General features: G+C 52.9%; 1 protein-coding gene across 5 annotated transcripts in view; it reads right to left on the bottom strand.

Annotated features, from left to right (window-relative positions):
• Positions 1-22,699, bottom strand: part of ZNF362 (zinc finger protein 362) — a 37,097-nt gene extending 14,398 nt beyond the window's left edge. For 2 of the 5 annotated variants that reach the window (XM_073233602.1, XM_073233604.1), the window contains exons 1-4: positions 9,205-9,257; positions 3,747-3,810; positions 3,390-3,636; positions 179-500 (exon numbers count right to left, since the gene is read on the bottom strand). In XM_073233602.1, coding sequence (XP_073089703.1) covers positions 179-500; positions 3,390-3,636; positions 3,747-3,810; positions 9,205-9,242 — 671 coding nt within the window. In that variant the 5' untranslated portion in view covers positions 9,243-9,257. Of the gene's footprint in view, positions 1-178; positions 501-3,016; positions 3,336-3,389; positions 3,637-3,746; positions 3,811-9,204; positions 9,258-22,339; positions 22,424-22,539 lie in introns of those variants that run through there. The other 3 variants (XM_037010416.2, XM_073233603.1, XM_073233605.1) reach the window with 3 other exon arrangements.
• Between the last annotated feature and the right edge of the window lie 274 nt (positions 22,700-22,973).

Genomic DNA, 22,973 nt, shown 5'->3' with positions numbered 1-22,973 from the left:
CTGCACAAGGACAGGCCCAGACCCTCTGAAGGGAAGCAAGACCCCACCCCTCTGGCCATTCATGCCCCCTTAGCCCTTGGGCCCCTCTTCTCAGCCCCGGCTGGTAGGCTTCCAGGGCAGCCCTTGGCGCAACCCTCTGCCCCCAACCCACCGAGCGCCCTCCTGCCGAGACCCCCACCTGTATGTCTTGCCCTCCTTGGCAGTCTCGCCCGAGGCCAGGATGGGGTAGGGGACAACGAGGACAGGCGGCCCTCCTGGGTTCTCCGCCTTGATCTTTTTGCGGCCGCGCTCGGACTTGGGGGTGCCAAGCAGGCCGTGGCCCTGGATTGTCTTGATGGAGTCCAGGAGGGGGGGGCTGGTGATCCCTGAGATGAGGGTGGGGGACGAGGCGATGAGGCGGCTCTGGCTGGTGGTGGTGGGTGTGGACGGGGTGCTGGTACCGGTGCCGGCGCTCGACTCAGATGTGCTCACTGCCGGGGTCCGCGAGGAGAGCCCCAGACCTGCGGGGACACGGGGGTGGGGACAAGGGTGAAGGGCCACTGCAGAGCCCGACCCAGCCCTGGCCACCCAGCTGCGGGACTTGCTGAGCCCCCTCTTCTCTTTGTAAATTATTACCCAGGGGCAACTGCATGAGAGCTTGTGTAAGTGTAAGATGCCTCCCATATCTAAGGACTAAACTGAGTTGGAGGACAGAGGCATCTGGAAATAATTCAAACCACAGGGAAACAAATGAGGCCCAAAGATGTTCAGATGTTCACCAGTGTTATTCATAATAGCAAAACTTAGATGCAGCTAAAATCTGTAAATTAGAGAATGGAACGATAAATAATTGTGAGCAATCTCCTCTACTGAACATTAACTGCTCACTGAAAAGGAGATTATGTTTGTAAAAAAAGAAAATTATATATATGCACAGAAAAGGTAAGTGGGGGGAGATGTACCAAAATAGGACGTGGCTGGCAGAATTAGGAGTAATTAAAAAAAATTTTTTTTGGCTTGACTGTACTTCCTGGTTCTTTGACAATGTATTTTTTTTTACTTCTGTAATAAAAATTGTTTTAAAAATAAGGGGATTAAAAACAGTATCAGGTTAAGAAGACAAAAAGACAAAAAATGGTTATCTATCATATGGTTAAAACTATTCTTCAAAACAAAAAAGCAAGAAACACGTACACTGAAAATGATAATATCCAGAGTTGGCCCAAGTATGTTTTGTGTCATAAACTGCTGGTGTGAGTGGATATTCAACTTTAACGGGGGACTGTTTGGCAATAGCCATCAAAATAGTAAGTGTATATAATTTTTGACCAAGCAATTCTACTTCTAGAAATTACCCATGAAGAAATATTTGCACATGAGCACAACGATTTGTGTGTATGGACACACAAAACTGGACACAACCTGTTTGTCCCCAACAGGGCTGTGTGAAGAGATGGGGTCTGCCCTCATTACTGGGCAGCCACAAAAAGAGGTCAGATGTAGTGCAGTGCTGCAGAGAGAATGTCCCCAGTCACGCACAATATGAACCCTATCTATGTAAGATATACATACACGAGCTACATATGGATATATAGGCAATATACATGTGTGTGTAAATGCCCAGGAATAGATCTGAGAAGAGACACACCAAATTAAATTATGCGTAAACTGCGGCTCTCTCTAGGAAGAGAGAATTTTTTGGTAAAAGGATATTTTTATACTTTGCCTATCTGCTTCTATATTATTTGAACTTTTTACCTGGTGGATTCATCCTTTTTTTTTAATCGGTGATGAAAGGATAAAATTAATTTGAGAGAAAACATGAAAATGCTAACAGTCATAGGACTGGGGCTAGTTTTTCTCCTTTCAGCTTGTCTGCACTTTCTACATTTTCTATAATGACTATGTATTATTACGTTTATAATAAAAAATGCTCTGAATACATTTATGATGGAACAGCGAGTAAAATAAAAACAAGTTACAGTCATGGATACAGCCCTACCACAAGCTCAGCAAAACACACGCACATATTAAAAAACAAATAGAACGATGGTAAAGGAAGGAAATGGACCCAAAGGCGTGCTGCCCTGTTGGATTAGGTGCTGGAGATTATGAGGTTTTTTTTTCCCTTAGTTTCTCCTTTTCCCATATTTCCTTTAATATGCTTATATTGCTTTTTTAATATTACTTTTATAATGAAAAATATAAATTCAATAAAATCATAATAACAGGGGAATGTACAGTGTGGCTGGGGCCTGGGGAGGCTCAGCAGGCCCCGTGATTCTTGGGCATCTCTGGGAGGCAGAGGGAGTGGGAGAAAGGCATAGGCACCTGGCTGGGGGCAGCGGGGGGCCTGGGAGGAAGAGGGTGGAGCAGCAGCAGGCAGCCCCAGCCAGGGACACCTGCCACACGCCAGGCCCAGCCCAGCCTCAGCCCTTCCGGGATGGAGCCCTTCCCCACCCTTCCTCCTCCTGGGATGCCACCTCACCGGCAGTGCCAGGGGTGCTTTTCCTTCTTGCCACTCCTCACGCCTGTATCTGGTTGAGCACCAGGCCCTGCCCATTCTTCCCCTCCGTGAATCTCGGATCTGCCCACTTCTCCCTGTCCCCGCTGCCACAGCCCTAAGGCCACTGTCCTCTCTTGCAGCTCTTCATGCTGTCTCCCACCAAGCCAGCCTCCACCTCCCGGCAGCCAGATCCAGCTCTCTAACCCAAATCTGAGCATTTCCATTCCCTATTGAAAAACCTGCTCTGGCTCCCACCACCAGAGGGCAAAGTCCCCCGGGTGGAGTGTGGCCGCAGGGCCTTCACAACCTGGCCCTGCTCCTCTCACGTCTCTGAAGAACCGGGTAGAGCAAGCAGCACATGGGGTCTGTTATCATACTGCCTGCCTCCACCTTACTGTGAAACCGCCTCAGTTTCCTCATCTGCTCAATGGAGACATGAAACTGCTGTATTCCGAAGTCAATAACAGGCAACCTAATGTTACCCACCTCAGAGGGCTGCTGGGAGTAATCAATGAGTATTGGTAAACATACCCAAGGGCTCAGCTGGAGTCGGCTGCCACATTATGGTAATTACTGTTACAGGGTCGTTTGGCCTTCTCCATCCAGACTGCCCTACTCGTGCTTTCCACTTTGCACACTCTGTTCCCTCTTCCTGCTCCATTTCCCTGGTTAGCTGCCCACCTTTCCTTCCCTCACCCCTAGTCGGCTCAGGGTTCTTCCCTGGATTCTTCAAGTTGTCGACATTGACCTGGTTCCCCCGCTGAGCCCCCAGTGGGGGGAGTGACTCGCCCTACACCGGGCGATGTAGCGGGGTGGAAGAAAGTCTGGTGGCTACGCTGGTGGGCCCAGCCCGGGCACCCCGAGCCCCCGCCCTCACCCCGAGCGTCCCCGCGGGCCACCGTACCCGTCACGGTGCTGGTGGCCGGCCGCGCGTGCAGCGCCACGTCGGGCTGCGGCACGGCCTGCGGGTGTAGCCCCGGCACCTGCTGCAGCTTCGGCAGCGACATGACGGCCTGGCTGCTCTCGGCCGGCGCCGGCGGCACTAGCAGCGGCTGCTGCGACGATGCCGACGTGGGCGGCAGGTGAGGCGGCCGGATCTTCTCGGCCATCAGCTGCTCCTTGATCTTGTTAATCAGCACCAGGTTGTCCAGCTGTGGGCGGGAGAGCAGGGGGCCTCAGGGCGGGTTGGGCCCCTAGCCCCTCATCCCTCCGGCGGCAGAGCAAAGCAGCTCCAGGCGGTGAAGGGCGTGCTGGGTCTTACCTGGCTGGGCATGGTGGGAGGAGGGGGCCAGAAGTAGGGGTTGTTAAATCGAGGCTCGGCCATCCTGCAGAGAGAGAGCGACTGTTACAGGGAAGATGGCCCAGCCCGCCCGCTGCGGAGAGTCCCCGTCAGCTATACCCTCTCAGGTCTGGGCCAGTGTATGAGATCCCTGCCCCCGAGGGACCCTCACTTCCAAGCAGAGGAGGCCTCCTACCCGGCCCAGGGAACCCCATCTCCAGGCTGAAAAGTGTGGAATTCAGTGGGCTCAAGGGCAAAGGTCACATCTAGACCAGAGTGCTCCCAGCAACCTCCATCACCCCGATGCCAGCAAACCAACCCCCATTCCTGAGAAGGGCCCCAGGCAGCAGCATCCACCCCATGGAGCTGTGAATTCCACACAGAAACCCCCCACATCTGGAGACAAACTGGGGAGTCTTGGGGTAACTGTGTAAATGACCACAGAGCAGAGGCAACTGCCCACCCAGATCCCGGCTCTTGAATGCAGGCATCCTCACCAGAACACAGGGGGCAGCGAGGGGCATCAGATACAGCCCTTCCGTAGGGCAGTGTGGCAGGATGACTGACGGAGACCTGGAGGATTACTGCCCTTTGACCTAAGAAATTGTACCTCTGGAAAGTAACCCTCAAGAAACAAGCATGGATGTGTGCAACATTTGACCTGCAAGGACGTGTCAGAACACTGTGCTTAAGGAGGGAGGTGAGGGCAGTCTGGGGCTCTTCAGCAGAAGTGTGTGACCATCTGTCTGGTGGCCATCACCTCTGCCAAGTTCCATGGCAGGTCTGTGCGGTTAGGCCTTTTCAACCAGCCCTGCAGCCCTAGAGTAAGTCTAGAAGTGACTTAGAGGGACCATGTCCAGCAGAAGTAGTCCATTAAGTCCAGCTGCCAATCAAATTTCTCTTATGTCTCCTCTACAGAAATCACTAACTAAATACCTACTGGTATTGTTGCTTGAATGAAATTGTTTATTTTGACAGGCAAAACCAAAATGAAGTGTCTTCAACTTCTTTTCTTGGTCTCAGGTCAAGCCTGAGAAGCCCTACTGGAGTTGCAGGCAGGTTTCAGGAGAAAACCCTCAATAAGGATATAATCTAATCTCAACACTTTAAGAAAGCTCTTTGAAGTATCTGTGATCTTTATTTGAGAAGTAGGCACAGGAGATACTATTACTCCATTCTGCGAGGGAAGAGACCTGTCCAAGACCACAGGGCTAAGGTGCCAAAGTCAAGACTAGAAATCAGATTTGCTCAAGCTGGTTCCTCTGAGGAATTTGCTTTGCAAACCCGTCCTTGTTCGAGCAGATAACCACATGCAAATGGCTCAATACCTATACACAGCAATCCCTGCCTCTCAGTCCCAGTCTGGGGGCCAGTTTGGGTCTGAGCCTGACCAGGCTAGGGGTCAGGGTATCCTCTTCAGGGCTGTCCTAAAGAGCCCTCCTGCTTCTGCCCCCCACAAATGCCCCTGTGGCCCTTCCCTCCTCCCAGCCAACCCTGCCCATCCCTCACAGCCCAACACAAAACAAGTGCACTACCTGCCTGCAGTCCTCCCTGACTGCTCTAGACCCCTGGAACCTTTCTGAAAGGTGGCAAGCCACCTTTTTCAGAAAGACCTCAATGCAATATTAACGGTGAGGAGGCTGCCACTTACTGACTGCCCACCTTGTATCAGGCACACTGACACTTAAAAGGCAGGTACTCTCATCATCCCTATTTTACAACCAAGGAAACTGAAGTTCAGAGAGGCAGAGTGACTTGGTCAAGGTCGGTCACACAGCAAGCAAGCAGAGAGCTGACATTCCCACTCTAACGTGCCTGACTCCTAAATCTAACTCACCAGTCCCCTTCCCTGTTCAGGGAAAGGAAAAGGCACCCTGACTGCAGGCTTGTGAATATGCGCTATCTTAGGATGACGTGGCCATGGCCACAAGGGCAGGCACGCACTCATCCAGCAGCCTCAGGACCTGTCCCTCTCCTGCTTTTGGTCACCTGGAAAACGTGAAGGGCCCTGGACTGAGCTGTGAAGCCAAGGTGAGGAGGCTCCAGGGCTGGGGGATGGGAAGCTGGGTGATGGTTAGGATTCGGCTGCCTCAGAGAAGCCTGGGAAGTGGAGACACCTGTCTTGTTCATCTTAGTATCCACCGCTCCCAGACCCAGAGGTTATCAACAACATGAGTTTCATGACAGAAGGAATAAATAAAGGAATAATAATCAGAATTATTTTAAAGACAACCCCACACAATTACCCAGCACCGCTGACCATTTACAAAGGTTTTCTGTGCCCACTGGCATTATCAGAGCCGGCGGAAGCAGGGAACGTGGTCCCTGCCACTTCACAGAGGAAGATGCAAGGGCACCAGAGGGGGAGCACCCGGCTCCAGGCCACGGGGCTGGGTGAACAGAAGGGAGCATGTGGGGCATCAGCTCTCTGAGCCTCATTTTTCCTTGTCTATAAAATGGGGTGAAACAGGCTGTTTTGCCTTGTTCCCACCATGGCCCAGGGCTCTGCCCACTGCACCCAGCTATTCCTCAGACGGTTCTGGTGAGCTGTCCTCTCTTTCTCCTCTTCAGTTCAATGCCAAGTCCAGGCTTCTTAAAGCCCCACCCTGGTCAGAGAGGTATGGGGAAGAGGGTGGCTTGCCTAGGGCGCAGGGCAGGGATACAGCATCCTCTCTGCCACTGGTCAAGCAGGGCCCAACCCTCACCCTGGCGGGGGAAACAGGCTCACAAAAGGAAAGGGTCTACCCTGGGTCATTTAATCTGATCCACACAGCCTCTGCCTAATTCTCTGCATCTTTCTCTGACTAGTCTTAACTGATTTAATGATTTGGTTAGTGCCTCTGACCCTGGTATACACCCTCTGTGTCAGGTGCAGGGAAGGCAGATGGGGGTGAACATTTGCTGAGCTCCTACTGAGTGTCAGGCACATTGCTGGGTGTGCATCGAGTATCTCATGTGAGCGCCCCCCAACAAGCCTGCAAGGTGGGTGTCCCCCTGTGCAAATGCTGGGACCTGCGTGACACAGAGGGCCATGGCAATAGGTGAGGGGGAAGGTGGCCAGGCCGGGCTAAGCTGCTCAGACCTTGTCTTGAGGGAGGGACTTTAAGCAGGAGAGAGACTGGTCAGATGTGTGTTTAGCACTGGTGGATAAGGCTGAAGGGTACCTTCAGCAGAGGCAATGAATTGAGCAGAGGCATGGAGGTATTAAAGTCCAAGGCAGGTTTGGGACAGTGATTGGCCGCCCACCAGGACCCAAGAAAGAGCTCTGAAGAGTGGTGGGAGGGTGAGAGACAGAAGCCAGTTGGTAGGGCCTTGAATGCCATGCCAAGGTATGGGGATGGAGGGCCAGGGGCAGGGCCCATCCGAGAGTGTGCTGGGCCAGGGGAGCAGCGAAGCTAAGGGGACTGAGGTCAGAAGTAGAAGCCTGTGGGCAGTGCCTGGGGCAGAGGGGCTAGGCGGGCTGCGGCTGAGCGTTTCTGCTGGGAAGGGCAGAGGAGACGTGCTGGTGGTCAGGCAGGACATGAAGCCTGGGCTTCAAGCCCCAGAGAGAGGTCAAGACCCTGTGCTCTGAGCTATCATTTCATTTTTCTTGCTCTAAAAGGGGAGAAAAGCTGGATGGGTGATGAATGAACTACCTCCTAGAGCTGCCTTGAAAAACAGCATCCTGATGGCAGCCGGCCCAGCCACCCAGCCACCCGTCTGTCCAGCCACTCATTCTGGATACATCCTCTGGGCACCAGGGTCCAGCACTGGGGAATCTGAGGCAAACGGAGGAGCCCTGCCCTCTGGGGGCCCCAAGCTGAGTGAAGGAAGGAGACACATGACCCACAAGCTTCTACAAAAAAGAACTTCTGCTTATGAAACCTGCTACACGCCACCAAGGACCTCCATGTAGTCAAAGCTGCAAGCCACCTTCCGGGCCATCCTTCATGGCCTCTTGCCCCCTGGCCCCTTAAGATGTGTGTGCTGTGACCCAGGCTCCTCATCTTCTGTCTCCTTCACAGCTTCCTGCCCACAGGCGAGGTTCCTCAGAGTGGGCTGAGCCTCCTCTCCCACTGGCCTCAGACCTTGGGTGGCCCATCCCCTCTAGGACTTCAAATACCTGCCCATCTCCAAGTCTCCACCCCCAGACCAGGCCTCCCACTAGATCCCCAGGCCCACCTTTCCAACTACCTCCCTGCCATGCCTGTTGCCATATCGTGGCCTGCTTGGACTCAGCAGGGCTAAACTGGACTTGGTCTGTCCCTAAAATGTGCACCTCCTCTAGCCATCCCCGATTCTGAGCAGGGCAGCCCCATCTGCCCATAAATCCCTGCCACAGACACACACTGATCCACAACACGTCCCTCCTGCCCTCCCAACTCAGATCCACCACCAGCCATGTCCTCAGGATTTCATTTCTAAAATCTCTCTCAAATTCACTCACTCCTCTCCATGAGTCCTAGCTTCTTTTGTCTCACCGGGACCATGGAACAGCCTGCTTTGTTTAGAGCCCAACACACCCAGCTTCAAATCTTGGCTTCCAACTCACCAGCTATGTGATCTTGGGCAAGTCACTTGCTCCTGTCCCCCAAGAAGGGCTGAGCAGTCCAGAGCCAGGGACCTGACCCAGGATGGAGAGAAAGGGTCTGGGAGGTCTTCCCAGTGGATGTGATGCCTGCTTTGGGTCTTGAAGGATGAGTGGGAGTTAGCCAGGCAAAGAAGGAGTGGGGCACAGTCCTGACAAAAGCAGAGACCTGAGCAAAGGCCCAGAGGGGAGAAGCAACACAGTGAAGGGAGCTAAAGTGTTCCATGTGGACTAGGAGATGGGGATGAGGCTGTAGGCACCAGCCAGGGCCAGGCCTAGAAGGCTGACTCCTGAATCCTAGGCCTGGAGTCTGGACTTGCATCAGTGGGTGATGGGGCAGTATCTGTGGCTTAGAAAGACCCCTCTGACTGCTGAGTGTTGGCAGGACTGGAGAGGCTGGGAGAGGAGGCAGCAGAAGGTCACCCATGAGAGCCCCTGGGGAACGAATGGGGCTCTCCTGGCCAGGGAGCAGAGTGACCAAGGAGGCTGGGCTCCTTGGTGAGGGCCAAAGGCCAAGGAAGCGTGCAGGCTGCCCCCCACTGTGTGACCTGGGAGGTCGTCTGGATATCCATGCATCCAAACAAGGTCACAGGAACATGCAGACAGCAGACAGCACTAAACTCAGATACACATGACAGACACAGACCTGTGGTCCTACACATAGACAGACAGGGACACAACAACTCCTGGGAGCAGGAAGCCAGAGCCACCAGGACACGGGGTCACGAATGGATGCTGTTACAGGAGAGGGAGTAGACCCAGAGGGAGGCAGTGAGGGGCACTCCGCGAAGTTGGAATGAACACAATGCCTCACTCCCCCAAAGAACAAACCCCTCATTGACAGACTGCAACCTGGAATGAGAGGCTCCTTACCTAGAGTGTCCTTTCCCACTTGGTGAACTTCTACTCATCCTTCAAGACCCAGCATAAGTGTTCCCTCTTCTACAGAGCTTTCCCTGAACCCCCAGTCAGTCACTTCCTCTGTGTTCCCAACAGCACCTTATATATGGGAATAACAACAACAGTAATAATAAAGTGGCAGCTACCACTGATTTCCATACCTACTATGCACCAGGCACTGTGCTGAGTAGGTCATATGCATCATGTCATTGAAACTGCCCAATAATCTGTGAGATATACATTTAACAGACAAGGAAACTGCAGCTCAGAGAGGTTGACCAACTTGCACAAAGTCACACAGCTGGCACATGATGGAGTTAGGACGCCACCTAAACTGGCAGCACAACAGGGCCAATCAGTTATCTGTTTCTCTGGGTGACTTCCCCGTGAGACTGAGAGCTCCTCACAGGTAGAGTTGATGCTCATTCACCTCTGCCATTCCAGCATCTAACCCAAGGTAGTCTCAGAAACTCTTAGTAGAATGAAAAGTACAATAGTATCAACTATCTTCTTGTGAGCATTTACAGTGGGCCAGGAACTATGTCAGGGCACCTTATAGCAATTATTTTACTGTTGCAATAGACTCAATATACAGATTAGGAAACTGAGGTCCAGAGAAGTTAAGTAACTTGCCTGAGGTCACAAAGCCAAGTCTAGATTTGAAACCAGGTCTGTCCATTGCCCTTTCTCAGGTGTGTGGCCTTTGAGGCCAGTCTTGCAAACTCCACAAAGGAGAAGGGGAGAGAGAGGATACTGAGGAAGGGGAAGATCAGGTGCCAGGCCGTCCCACCTGCGAGGTTCCAGCCTAGATAGGCGGAGGCAGCTCAGGTGGAATGTGACTACTAGCCTTGCCTACTGCAAGGCAGGGGGCTGCAGTAAAGCAACTTATGTCCCACCCCCCATTCCCAGTCGGTCCAGACATAAAAATGGAGATTTGCTCAGACCCCATGCCACAGGGAAGCCAGCTCCCAACAAAACAAGTGGGACAGAGCAGAGCCCAAAACTGTAGGACACTATGATTAGAAGGAGGCAAAAATAAAAACCTGTGTCAGAAAAAGGAAGCTCCTGGGCACCACACCCAGAGGGCGGCTAGGAGTGCTGGGAGAGGCGGCTGGAGCTCATAGGGATTTCTGTCTTTGTAACCAGATTCTCTGTAATGTTCTGTTGCTTTTATAATGAAAACAATAAATTTACTCTTAAAAAAAAGCAAGCAAGCAGTTGGTAGCCCAAGGCTAGAGGAGGAACAGATAGAGGCTTTGGAGACATGAAGGACAGAAAGACGTCAAGGTAAGTTGATGGAGGGCATTCTGTTGACCAGCGCATGCCAGGCCCTGCACAGATCCCATCTTCCAGGCACCTAAGATCTGGGTAGGGGGTGGAGGGTGTCAGCAAGGTGACATTCAGTGTGCACTTTGAAGCTGGTTAGGATTCCACAGGGTGGAGAAAGAAGAGGGTCTCCCCTATCTTCCCTGCCCTGGTCCAGGCTCCTTCAGCTATGGCAAGTCTCCGCACAGGTTTCCCCACTTCTACCCACAGTTCCCAGTTCATTCTTCTACTGCAGTCACTGTGATATTTCCAAAATACAAATCAGATCACAACATTCCCCTACTTAGAAGTTTCCATGGCTCCCTACTTCCCTCAAAGTATGGATTCCTTAGGCCTTACCCATCCAGCCCCTACTGACCTCTCTGGCCTCACTGATGGGTCTCACTTTATACTCTGCCCAGCCAGACTGAGTCCCCCCAGTGCTCAGTTTTCCCCCCTCCCTCCATTCAGGCCACCTCCTCTCCCTGGAGCCCTCTGCCCCAGCTTATAGGTCACTTCCTCCTGAAAGCCTTCTGGGACTGCCCCACCTCCACCCTCAGGCTGTGCTGGGTGCCTCTCCTCTTGACTCCTCTGTGTCCTGCATCTCCACCGTCACAGCACCGATCACTCTATTTTCTGTTGGTTTTCTTGTCCATCTCCGCTGTTGGACATGCACTCCATCAGGCCAGAATCAAGGCTGAGTCATTTACCTTTAAAGCCCTGCACAGTACCTGAAAAATGTTTGAATGAACGAATGGATGGCTACTTTTGTGGAGGGCCTGCATAGAGGAAAGCCATCCCTCCCTCGGCCCCGCCCTCTTACTATACTATCCCGAGTTCCACTATTCTGTATTTCCTTTATCTAAGTCCTATCTTCCTAACTGATCTGAGAAGGGGCTGTGCGCTCTGTAAAGACTAGCAGACCAAAAAGGATGTTAACAGCTAATAAACACAGAAAATGGTTCTGCTTCCCTAGCAGTGAAAATTAAATGAGCTACACTTCTTAAAATAGCAAAGAGAAAAAAATGAAGCACCCCTAGATGGCAAGGGTATGGTAAAATTGGCACTCCACGCATTATTGGTGGGAGTGCCACCAATAAATTGGAACAATCATTTCTGAAAACAATTTGACAATAATGTGTCAAGAGCTTAAAAATTTTTTTTCAGACATCCTGGCCCAGTGATCCCATTCTTGGTCATCTGTCCCTAGAAAATAACCCAAATATAGACAAAGTTTTATGCACAAAGCTGTTTGCTTGAATGGTTTTTTAACAATAGCAAAAATCTGGACCAGCCAAATTTTAAACAATAGGGGGATGGCTCTGTAAATTATATTACATAGTGACATAGTCTACAGCTGTCAATAATAGCCAATGTTTACTGGCATTGTAATGACTCAGTTAACACTCATATCAACTTTACACTGAACTGAGGCACAGAGAGATTAGGTAACTTGCCCCAAATCAAGCAGTGAATATACAATTTGAATCCAGAAAGTTGCGCTCCAGAGCCCATGCTTTCTCCCCTGACACTGGGTCTGTTACGAAGAATTAAAAACACCCTGCAGTTGTTCAGAAAAATCATGATATAATGTTGGGGGGGGGGAGGTTTTTTAAATTGTATAAACAGAGCAATGACAACAGGTTCTAAGAGAAAAGGGGAAGGAAATATGAAAATGCTAATAGGGGTATATGTTTCAGGCTTGGGGTAAGGGCAGAAATGGTTAGGTTTTGGTTTAGTTCATGTCCCTATTCTCTGACTTTTCTGCAGGGTGGTTATTATGATACTTTTAAGGAATATTCTTAATGAAATTAAATGTTCAGCAAGCTTTGGTTAAGCAAGACAACCCAACCCCTGCCCATGGCCCTCTAGGATCTGGCCTCAGGCCCTGCAAGGTTTACCAAAGAGAGAAGGTTCAGAGAGGGGCAGGGGCTTCCTTGAGCCCCACCCCAGCCCCCAGCTGGGAGCCCAGAGTCAGGAAGGCACCCGCCCTCCTATCTGTGGGCTTCAGAGGGAAGAACCAGGCCAGAGGCTGCCCAGGTCACTTACTCTCCTGATTAAAATCCCTCTTGAGTTCCCACCACTTTGGGGTACAGTTCAAACACCCCAGTGCAGCACCCAGGAGCCCCTGCCAAGGAGGTTCTGCTGTCCACTTGCATCCCAGTGGGTACATCCCCACAGCCTCAGTACACCACCTGCAGGTATCCCCAAACCAGTTGCTCTCTCATGCCACCATGCCTTTGCACAGGCTGTGCCCTTCTGTCTGGGAGCCATCACCCAGCTGGAACCCTCCAGGTTCCCATCAACCATGAAGTCAGCTCAGCTGTCACCACCTTAGGGCAACCTTCCTGAGTGCCAGCCCCGCCCAGGGCTCTATCTGCAGCCTCTCCCCTGAGCTCCCACAGCTCTCTGGGCCTCCCCCATCACAGCACTGATCCCACCAGTTGGCTGGTTACTTATCCACCCAATCCCACAAGTAGCTGTGAGCTTCCTGCGATCAAGGCTTGGGTCTGGCTCTTGGTTACAACCCTATAACCCAACTCAGCCCCACAGCTCACCTGGCTCTTCTTCAGGTCTCAGCTAAAGGGCACTCTCTGACCCTCTCCCCCAGGGACTGGACCGGCGTGTTACACATGCCCATGGCCTCCTGCATTCTCCCTAACCCACCTCTATATACTGTCAATACTCCCTCCAGCATGACCCACAAGGACAGGGCCACCAAGTGCTGGACACAAGGGGGGCACTCGAGTGCCTCCATCTCACTAGGTACCCCATAAATATTCACTGAAAGTATCTGTGAGAGAAAAGGGTCTGTTCCAGCCGGCCTTGAAGACTGAGAAGTTTGCCAGGAGAGGGAGAAGGTGGAGAGGGTATTCCCAGCAGGGGCAGCGTGTGCAAAGATATGGAAGCTGCTCGCTTCCTATGACAGCAAAGGTTCCACATTCCCTGTCCCAAGAGTGGCGGTAAGCTTCTGCTGGTGTACAGCTTGGTTGGGATATGAGGGGTTCCTGGGAAGACGAGCTCAGCCCACTGAGATTTCATGATGCTGACACTGACTGATGGTAAAGGGAAGATGTTGGCAAGGAGATGCCAGGAAAGGGTAGGCTATATGGAAGGACCTGCATGTGCAAAGGCCCAGAGGAAAGCCCGCAGCATCACATTTGGCCTAGGGTGGGTTTAGAGCAGGAATTCACAGGGAAAGGGGGGCAGGCAGTTCATAAAGGGCCAGAGTCCCAGGCTAAGGTGCTTGGATGCAAGGACCTGGGAGGTCCCTGAGCCGGGCAAGTTCGTGGTCAAAATTTTCAAAGGACAGGTGATTAATGGGCCAGAAGGATAGCTTGGAGACAACAAGCAAGAGATGGTCCAGGAAAGAGAGGCTGGGGTTCCCCATCTTCCCAAATCCTTGAGACCACCATGTGCTCGAAGTTTGCCTCCCATGGCCCCTCTGCCCTCCATGTGCCTCCACCCCACACAGCCCAGAGCTCTAAACCACAGCTGCTGAGACTCACACCAACCTCCGAGAGCCAGGCCAGCCTCAGAAACCTGCTCCTGGGAGCTTCCTGTGAGGACTGAGGCTACCGAGGGTCCTGGATCCTATTAGGCTGGGTTTCCGCAGCCCTTGGGGTTGGAAAGGACTGTGTTCATTGTGACGTGGGGCTGATCAGAGGTGGAGAGCTGCGGTCTGGGCCGGGGTCAGTGGGAGCTGCGAAGCTGCCCTTCGCCTTCCCTGTCCCCCCTCCTCCCACCGCCAGCCAGCAGAGACACTCAGGGTAATGACCCCTGGGCGCCTCGGTGCCTCATGCAGGGAAGGGGCCATGACACCCTTCTCAGGCTGAGACTGTGTTCTGCAGGCTTTGAACACACGTCATTTTCTACTTCTATTTCCCTGGGGACCCCCAGCTCCCATCCCTACAGGGAACTCCTTCTGCCAGCATGAAATGAAAAAATACTCCTCCTCCTCCTACTACTACTAAGTTGCAGAGCATTTTCTTCCAGGCTGGGCACTGAGATGTTTTACAAGCATTTCTCACTCAGGCGCCTAATGACCCTGTGAAGTAGATGCTGTCAACATTTTGAAATACAGCACACATTCAGAAAGATGCTTAGAACATAAATGAATGGCTTAATGACTTATTATAAAATGCACAGCCAGGGTACACAAGAAGCCCCTTCTCCCATCCCCCAAAGGTCCCACCCTCCTGGCCTCTATGGTAATCTCATACTTGTTTGGGGTCAAGAATTAGGTTCAGAGAAGTACGGAACCTGCCCCAAGATCATGCAACTGGTGAGGGAGTTAGAACCCTCTGCCATCAGCTTGTGTGTGACCTTTTAACAAGTCCATTTCCTCTCTGGGCCTTCGTTCCTTCCTCTGTAAAACACAGTTTCAGCTACATCACAGCCTGAGTTCCTGGACCCTCTAAAGGGCAATGTGGTAACTCAGGGATTCAAAGTATGGATTCTGGAACAAGACAACCTGGGTCGAAGCCCCAGTTCAGGCCCCTGGGATTGTTACCAGACTGGGGATCATAATGGTATCTTCCCAGCGTCGTCGTGAGGCTTAAGGGAGCACATTTAGAACGGTGCCTGGTATGCAGGAAAGACTCTGCAAGTGCTTAGCTGTTGCTGTTTCGTTACTAGGTTCTCTAAGACATAAGCGCGCCTTTCCCAGCATTCCAAAGGCCCGTGTGGAAATCTGACCAACCAGCAATGTTAACTGGGCTGGGGGCTGGGGGTGCAGCAGCTCTGGGGGGCCTTTCAGGACCCACAGGTGCTGCTCCGCTGACTGGTGGAGAGCCAACTCTGGGATTAACTCAAAGCAGGAGAGCCGGCTGCTGAACCCTGGCTCTGGCCTGGCCTGCAGAAGCTTTCTGGACTAGCCTGGGGTTCTGGGCTGGGAACCCCTGGCAAGTGGTCAAAGCTTGTTCTCGTGCCATATCTCAGCTGTGGGGCCGCTCAGAGAGGGCTCAGGCCAGGGACAGAGGCCAGCAGACAGGGGGGCCTGAGCAGGGCAAGTCAGCAAAGGGAGAGTTGGGCTGGCCAGAGAGAGGGGAGGGAAGGACCTGGGGCGGACCTGTGGGTGGGAGTAACCAGGCCAGGGGAGACTACTCTAGGCCTGCCAAACCAGCCTGTCCACCTCAGCTCTTATACCCTCCCCAAGTCTCAGGGCTGCCACCTTCTCCATGTTCTCTGATTGCCCACCTCTTGGCCTTTGCCCAGACCATTTCCACTGCCTGGAATGCCCCTCACCTGGAAACTTCAGGTCATAGTTCAGTTCCCCCTAGAAGCATCTCTCCCCAACACACACCTTTATCATCACTCATTAATGTAAATCTAAAAGCACAAAGCCATAGGGAAGCCCTCCTCATAGAAAAGCATCTCTTTCCTAGAATTTGCCAAAATCTATAATATCACATCATCACTTGTGTGATCTTTTGCATAATGTCTGTCTCCCCACCAGACCAGAGACTACATTCTAACCTCTATTTCCAGCATCTAGTACACAGCCTGGTATATAGTATTTGCTCAAGAAATACTGTTTAATGAAAGTAGGAAATGGAAATGAGCAGCCTCCTCCACCACTGACAGCAGAAAGATCCAAGCAGGGTGTGGGCATGTACATGAGTGCAAACGTGTACATGAGGCCCAGAAGACATGTAAATAAATCTGCACATACAAGGTATAAAATACATCTTGTGTAATGCGCAAGGCCCAGAATGTGAGGCTGCATCCTCATGGGTATAAGTGAATCTGCACATACAAGGTATGAAACACACATGACATGTACACAAGCATGGCTGTATGCAGATGATAAACATGGTGTATACCATGAGTGTGAAAATAGAGGAAAGGCAGGCATGCATCTGTGTGTCATTTCCTTAGAGGGTGCACATGGGTACATGCAGGTGTGTGTAATCCCATAGGTGGCCATGTGTCTGCATGTGTTCCTGTGTGATGTGTGTGTACCATATATGTGGATGCTCACTCTAGCCACCATGCCTCCTCAAAGCCTGGCTTCTGCAGGCCCAGCTAGGGGTATCTCTGGTGGTGTTCCTGAAATAGCAGGTGAGCACCCCAAATTTGCAAAAGTGGTACACAGGGAGCAGGGTCAAAGGTGGTAGTGGGCTGGCTGATAGGGTGACTATGTATGAGTGTGTGAGTGTGTCTGGGGGATGTGCCCACCCTAGCCAGGTGTCTCCCCATCAGCCCCCAAAATGTGAAATGGCTAGACTGTCCCCTCAAGGAGCATGAAGCCTTTGCCCAAAGCTCACAGAAGGACCCAGATGGTGTGGAGCCCTGAGAGGATATCCTGTGACCACAGGGATGAACGGGGGACAAGGCAGGACAAATCTCTTGGCCTTCCCCACACACCTTACCACTAAAGACACCACTTGGCCCCCTCTGCAAATCGTCACCAGCCTCCAAAGCCCAGCCCCAGCCCAGGTTCCTGGGAGCCATCTCCACAACCCCAACCCGCGTCCACCATGCCCACTTCTTCCTCAATCCCACCCAAGTCCAGGTGCATCGCTGGGCTCTCACACGGCCCTGAGCATCCAGGAATGTTATCCCCGTTGCGGAGGTTGAGGAGACAGTGTTTTGGAGGCAGCAGCTCCCCCAGTGAGGGCTGCTCCTGCCACTGATCCCAAGACACAGACAGTGGCAGCCTGTTGGAACTTGGGGAGCAGAAGGCCCACCAGGCAAAGCCCAGGGAGGTGTACATGGCCTTGGACAAGGCCTGCTCTTCTCCCTACCCACTGCAGTTTCCCCAATGGAAAGAATGAGGTTTGACTGGATAATCTGTGAAGTCTACCTCACCCCAATTAGTGCAGGACTTCAGATCTCAGATGGTTCACCAAGAATTGGGTATATAAACATCATCAGAGGCAGACTTTCTTGGGGCTGCATGGAGAAAGAACTCCCCTTTCCCCGAGTATACCAAGCCTGTCCAGTGCCCAGCATAGTGCTGCAGAGGCAGCAGCTCAGGATGCATGTTGTGTACACTCATTCATTCATTCATTCATTCATTCAACATCATGCATGAAAGCTGCCTGCCCTATAGGAACTCATGACCCAGTGGGGAGAAGGAGGCTATTGAAATCATGAAGGCACAGGATCAAAAGTACTGGGAAACCACAACACTAACATAACTTCCCAAGTGTGATTCACAAGGAAGATACAGCACTTCATCCTTTGTTAAGAAAATCTTCCCAGCAATGACAAGCGACTGACAAGAGGGGACTGCGGGGCATGGCGAGGAAGGAGCTCTCCACCACTCTAGCAGAGACCAGAGGCCCTTTTGTTAAGGCTGTGGGAAGGGGATTCCTGCTCTGTGCAGTGCTCAGGTGAGGCTGGGCTTCCCCTCAACAGCTGTGGGATTCTAAGGGGTCCCTGAGTGCTGAGTACAAATCCCACAACACCCCTGATGAGCTCCATGGACTCAGGCACATTACCTAATCTCTCTGTGCCTTGATTTCTTCACCTGTAAATGGGGGTAATCACAGTGAGGACTGAATACATTAACGTTTATAAGCCTTTTGGAACATGACCCAGCACAAAGAGCTTCATGCCCCTCCATAAGTAAGGCGGTGAGGGGCCCCCCTGTGAAAGTCTAAATCCCAGACTGGATCACTGGAAGATTCAGTGTCAAAGGTTCTGAGGCAGAAAGTTTCTCAGATGCTAAGGCTCTGAGATTGGAAGAGACTGGGATTCTTAGATCCTATAATTTGATCATCTCATTATTTCCAAACAACAGTGCAGAGCCTCCCAGGGGAACAGGGGAGCGAGCTTGGTGTCACTTCATCTCCCAGGAGCCTCCACTGCCACACCTGGGCTCCCCAGCATTTCCTCACCTCCACTAAAGCCCTAGCCACACCATGCTGGAATCACCTGCTCATTCACCTGCACAGGCTTTAAGCACGTTCTAGTAGTGGAGACAGGCAAGAGTGCAAATAAACAAATAAATGAAACAGTTTTGGATACTGGTAAGAGCTGTAAGAGACCATGCACAGGGGCTGATTTGACCAAGTGACAGTGGGAAGCTATTACACAGAAGGTGGTCGGAGAAGCCCCTCCGAGGAGGTGACCGCTGAGTCAAACCTGTAAAACAAGAAGGTGCCAGCCATGCAAACATTTAAGGAAAAGCATTCCAGGTAGGGGCTCTGCAAAGGTGCAGCCAACAGGCTTTGAAAATATGAAGTGCAGAAAGACGCCAATATGGCTGGAGGTGGGGAGGAGGAGGCAGCTGGGGTTGAGGGATGGGTAGGACTGGACCATGAAGGGCCTTGTAGGCCTGCAAATTTTTGTTCTTCAAAATGCCTAGGAAACATCAGAAGAGCTTCAGCAGTGAAATGACAAGGCAGGCAGAGTTTTCAGGGTCCCCAGATCATTAGGCCCATCCTGCAAATACCACAACGGTTTTCAAAATCAAGGTGGGACTTAGGTTGGTGATCAACAATTCTTTTAATTCAGTTGGTGTATATACTGAGCTCCTACCACATTCCTGGCCATGACTGGGAGACATCACAGGCACTTAACTATCACTCCCCAAAACCCCTGACTCACAGAGAATACCCTGTTTTAAAGATAAAGAAACTGAGGCTCAGAGAGGGAAAGAATGTGCCCAAACTGACAAGCCAGGCACCACACCGTGCAAATTATAAAGTCCAATTCACAGGTGGGACTTGGTCCCAGGACACAGATCCACCATGGTGATGGTCTGTGGGACTCTTGGTATTTTCAAGCCTCCTCGCATCTGAGAGACCTTCCCAAGAACACTGCCCCACCGCCAGTGCTTTCCGCACCTGTGGTCTCATACTTTCTTCCCTGCTGTCTTAAGAGTCCCAGAGGACTGTTTGGATCTCACATGGCTATCCCACCTGAGCCAGGGAATGGATGGAGGGATGGAGGGAGGGATGGAGGGAGGGAGGGATGGATGGATGGATGGATGGATGGATGGATGGATGGATGGATGGATGGATGGATGGGTGGGTGGGTGGATGGGTGGGTGGATGGATGAATGGGTAGGTAGGTGGGTGGATGGATGGGTGCATAGATGGACTACTGAGATGACTAACCAATAAACTAATGGATGTACAATGAAAGAATAAAGGAATGATCTAGCAAACCAATGAATGAGCATACTAACCAGTGGCAAATGAATGAATGACAGAAGGAAGGAACAAACGACTCCTACTTTACAGAGAAGCAAGGCAGAGAAACGCTGGGGCCAGGCTAGCTTCAAACCAGTCCACACCTCCCCCACACACCAGCTTCCTGTCCACCTGGGGCCCCAAGACCACAGAGAGCCTATTCTTCAGCCCCAGGGGCAAACCATGTCTCTGCCACGTGCTGACCATTACAGTACCCACAGCCCCATCACCAGTGCCACCAGCAGCAATCACTGCCCTCTGGGAGCCTGGCAGTGGGTAGAGTGGTTCACTCTTCTGCTGAGTGTCTCACAACGGAAAGGAGACAGGATATCAGGGCTCTGGTCCTAGGTGGGACCTGAATTGCTGGGTGACTTTAAGCCAGAGGCTTACCCATTCTGAACCCAGATGACCTCTCAGGGCCTTTTCGGCTCTGACATTCTGTAGAGTTGGGCCTCTAGATTTTTACACACTCTCTGGGGCAGCAGAAAAAGTTGAGAAACCCAAAAGAAGAAGGTGGGAAACATCCTGTCCACATGCACCAAGGTCCAGCTAGGAAAGGGCCCAGACAAGGAGTCTGAAGGCTTGCATGTAAGACCTCGCCTGCTACTGCTCAACTTCTTCAAGTCTCAGTTACTTAACTGATTTTAGTAACTGATTAAATTTTGAAATGAAAAACAAATTTGAATTTGTAAACTATCCCCATCTTAACAATTTCACCCAGCTGAGTATCTGGGGGAGACTGATTGATAACCATGCACTACATCGTGCAAAGTGTAAAGTTCCATTCATTCAGGAAGGATTATGAAGGTGGGGTGTGGGGAGTGAAGGGGAATATGCTGTCCCATTCCAGTCCTATCCCAGGGACCCTTCCAGGGGTCAGGGCACCCAAGAGAGAACAGTGGCAAGGGCTCAGAAGTCTGGGTCCCTGCCTCACCTCTCCTTCTAACTGGCAGTGTCACTTTAGGCAAGTCACTTCCCCTCTCTGGATCTCAGCTTCACCATCCAAAAAATGCCTAGCTTGGTACTCTCTGGCCCAGGAATGCCAAGTTTTGCATCCCTGAACCCCTAAACCACAGCCTTCAACCCTGACTCTGCCTTTGGGGAACTCACACCACCCGGGGAGCCAGGACACAGACCAGCCAGGAAACTAGAGAGGTCTCCCCTCCAGGAGATGCTGGGGCAGGGGTTAGACAGACTGGGGGCTATCTGAACCTCCCAGCACAAAGGGGAGAGACCAGGCCTAACCTGGTGCCTTGGACAGCGCCAACTACTCCAGACCCTATGGGCCTGGCCTTCAGAAACCCTTGCAGCCTGCAAAGCCAGCAGGCCCTGACCTGTCCAGCCAGATACATCGGGAACTTCACCGAAGTTTGAACTGCGTCCTAACATAGGAGCCTTCAGGATGCCAACAGGGGTATCAGAAAGGGGTAAGAGGCTTAGACTAACACCCTTGCTAGCAAACCAGCTCCCCTTCCCACCACACAACCTCTGCTGCCCCCCTCCCCTCAGACAGGGCTCACCGGGGCTGCCCTCCTACACCCAGCCAAGAGCCTACCACCCAGGGGCATTCACCACTAGATGCCACCTTTCTGGGGCCAGGGAGCCCACCAGGTGCGAGAAGAGGCTCTCCCACTGCCAACCGCCAATCACACCTGCGGAGGGCTCCAGAAGCCACTCCAGAGCCCAGGGCAGGGATTCCTGCTACAAGCACCTGGCCACCCATGAAGGAGACAGGCCACCCAACACACACAGCTCCAAGGCAGGGAGGGGGCCAGCTGGATTCTTTCCTCATGCCAGGGGTCTTAACTGGAGACCCTGGGCCCATTCAGATCCTCTACTGCCAGTCCTCTCCTCCAAACCTCGTGATACAGGTCCTTACAATGCCATTTTTATAGAGCCTCTTCCAAAAGACGCTTCCTGGTCCCCGCACACCCACATCTCCAACCCCCCACATCCCTCCTGTAGCTCTGAGGAAACCAGCAGTTAACTTTTTCCCAAAAATCCTGCAAAGGCAGCTGGCTGGGGGTAGAAATGGGCCCTGAGATCCTTTCGCGGCATTTCACTGCCTTCCAAAAAAAAAAAAGCGCTTAAAAAAAAAAAGAAAACTTTCGGAGTTAACTTTAAATTCCTAGCCCTCCCCCCCAAATCGCCCAGCGGCTTCCTTTTTTTTTTTTCCTTTAAAGTGCAATTGCATTGTGTCTCACCTCCCCGAAAGGCTCGCGGCTCTCGCCAAAGAAAAGGAAAAAAAGCCAACCCTTCGGGTGCCCCCTCTGCTTCCAGCCGCCTCTCCCACATTCTCAGACAGTTTTATTAAAATTTTCAGACAAAAGAAAAACAAAAATGGCAGCCTGGCTTATTTTTAAAACAGGACAGGGACGCCATATTCTGCAGATCTGCAAAAAAGGGGAGAAATCCGGCACTGGCCGCTCCACCGGGCCGGCTGCAAAGTGCGCGAACCGCGCCGTTTGCAATCCGTTTATTTGCATTAAGCCCCATGAATCATTGTTTACCGGAGAATTGCAGCAGGTTTGAATAGCCCGGCTTAAGAAAACACACACACACACACGCGCGCGCGCACACACGCACACACACACACACACACACACACGCACACACTCGGAGAGCAGACACAGACACGCCGCGGACACACTTCCTACCCCGCGCGCCGCCGCCGCCGCCGCTGCCGCTCCGGGCCGGGCCCGAGGCGCAGGCGGCCCCGGGCCCTCGGAGCGCCCAGCCCGCGCTGACAGCACCCGCGCCCCCGCCCGCAACTCGGCGCAACTTTCCCGCGGGCGGCCGCCCCAGCGGGCTCCCGCCGCCGCCGGCCCCGCTCCCCGTGCCGCGGGCCCGCACGGACCTGGCTGTGCTGGCGGCGGCTCCGGGACGCGGCCGCAGCCCCGCGCCCGGCGGCCCGAGCAGGGCCGGGCTGGGGCTCCGGGCTCCGGCTTCGGCTCCGGCTCCGGCTCGGTGCGGAGCCGCGCGCAAACCTTCCGGGTCGCCTGCTGTTCACTTCTGGGTTCTGCAAGCACCGAGGCGGCGGCGGCGGCGGCGGCGGCGGCGGCGGGAGGCTGGGTCTGCAGCGCCGCGCGGCCCCCCGTGCGCTTGGCGAGCCCCCGCGCCAGGCGCCCGGCTCCGGGGGGGCCGCGTCGGGCCCCCGCCTCTCCGGCTGCGCAGCCCGTCCGGCCCCGGGGGCTCCCGCGAGTGGGCAGCGCCGGGCGCTGGCGACGGCGCGCGAGAGGAGGGCGCCGGGCGGGGGGCGGGGGCGGGCCGCGCGCTGGGGGCCCACCTCGG

Source organism: Manis javanica, chromosome 4 (assembly GCF_040802235.1).
Source record: "Manis javanica isolate MJ-LG chromosome 4, MJ_LKY, whole genome shotgun sequence".
NCBI classification, from domain to species: Eukaryota; Metazoa; Chordata; class Mammalia; order Pholidota; family Manidae; genus Manis; species Manis javanica.
Note: the sequence above shows the minus strand (reverse complement) of the source record. Positions and strands in the feature narration are given on the sequence as shown.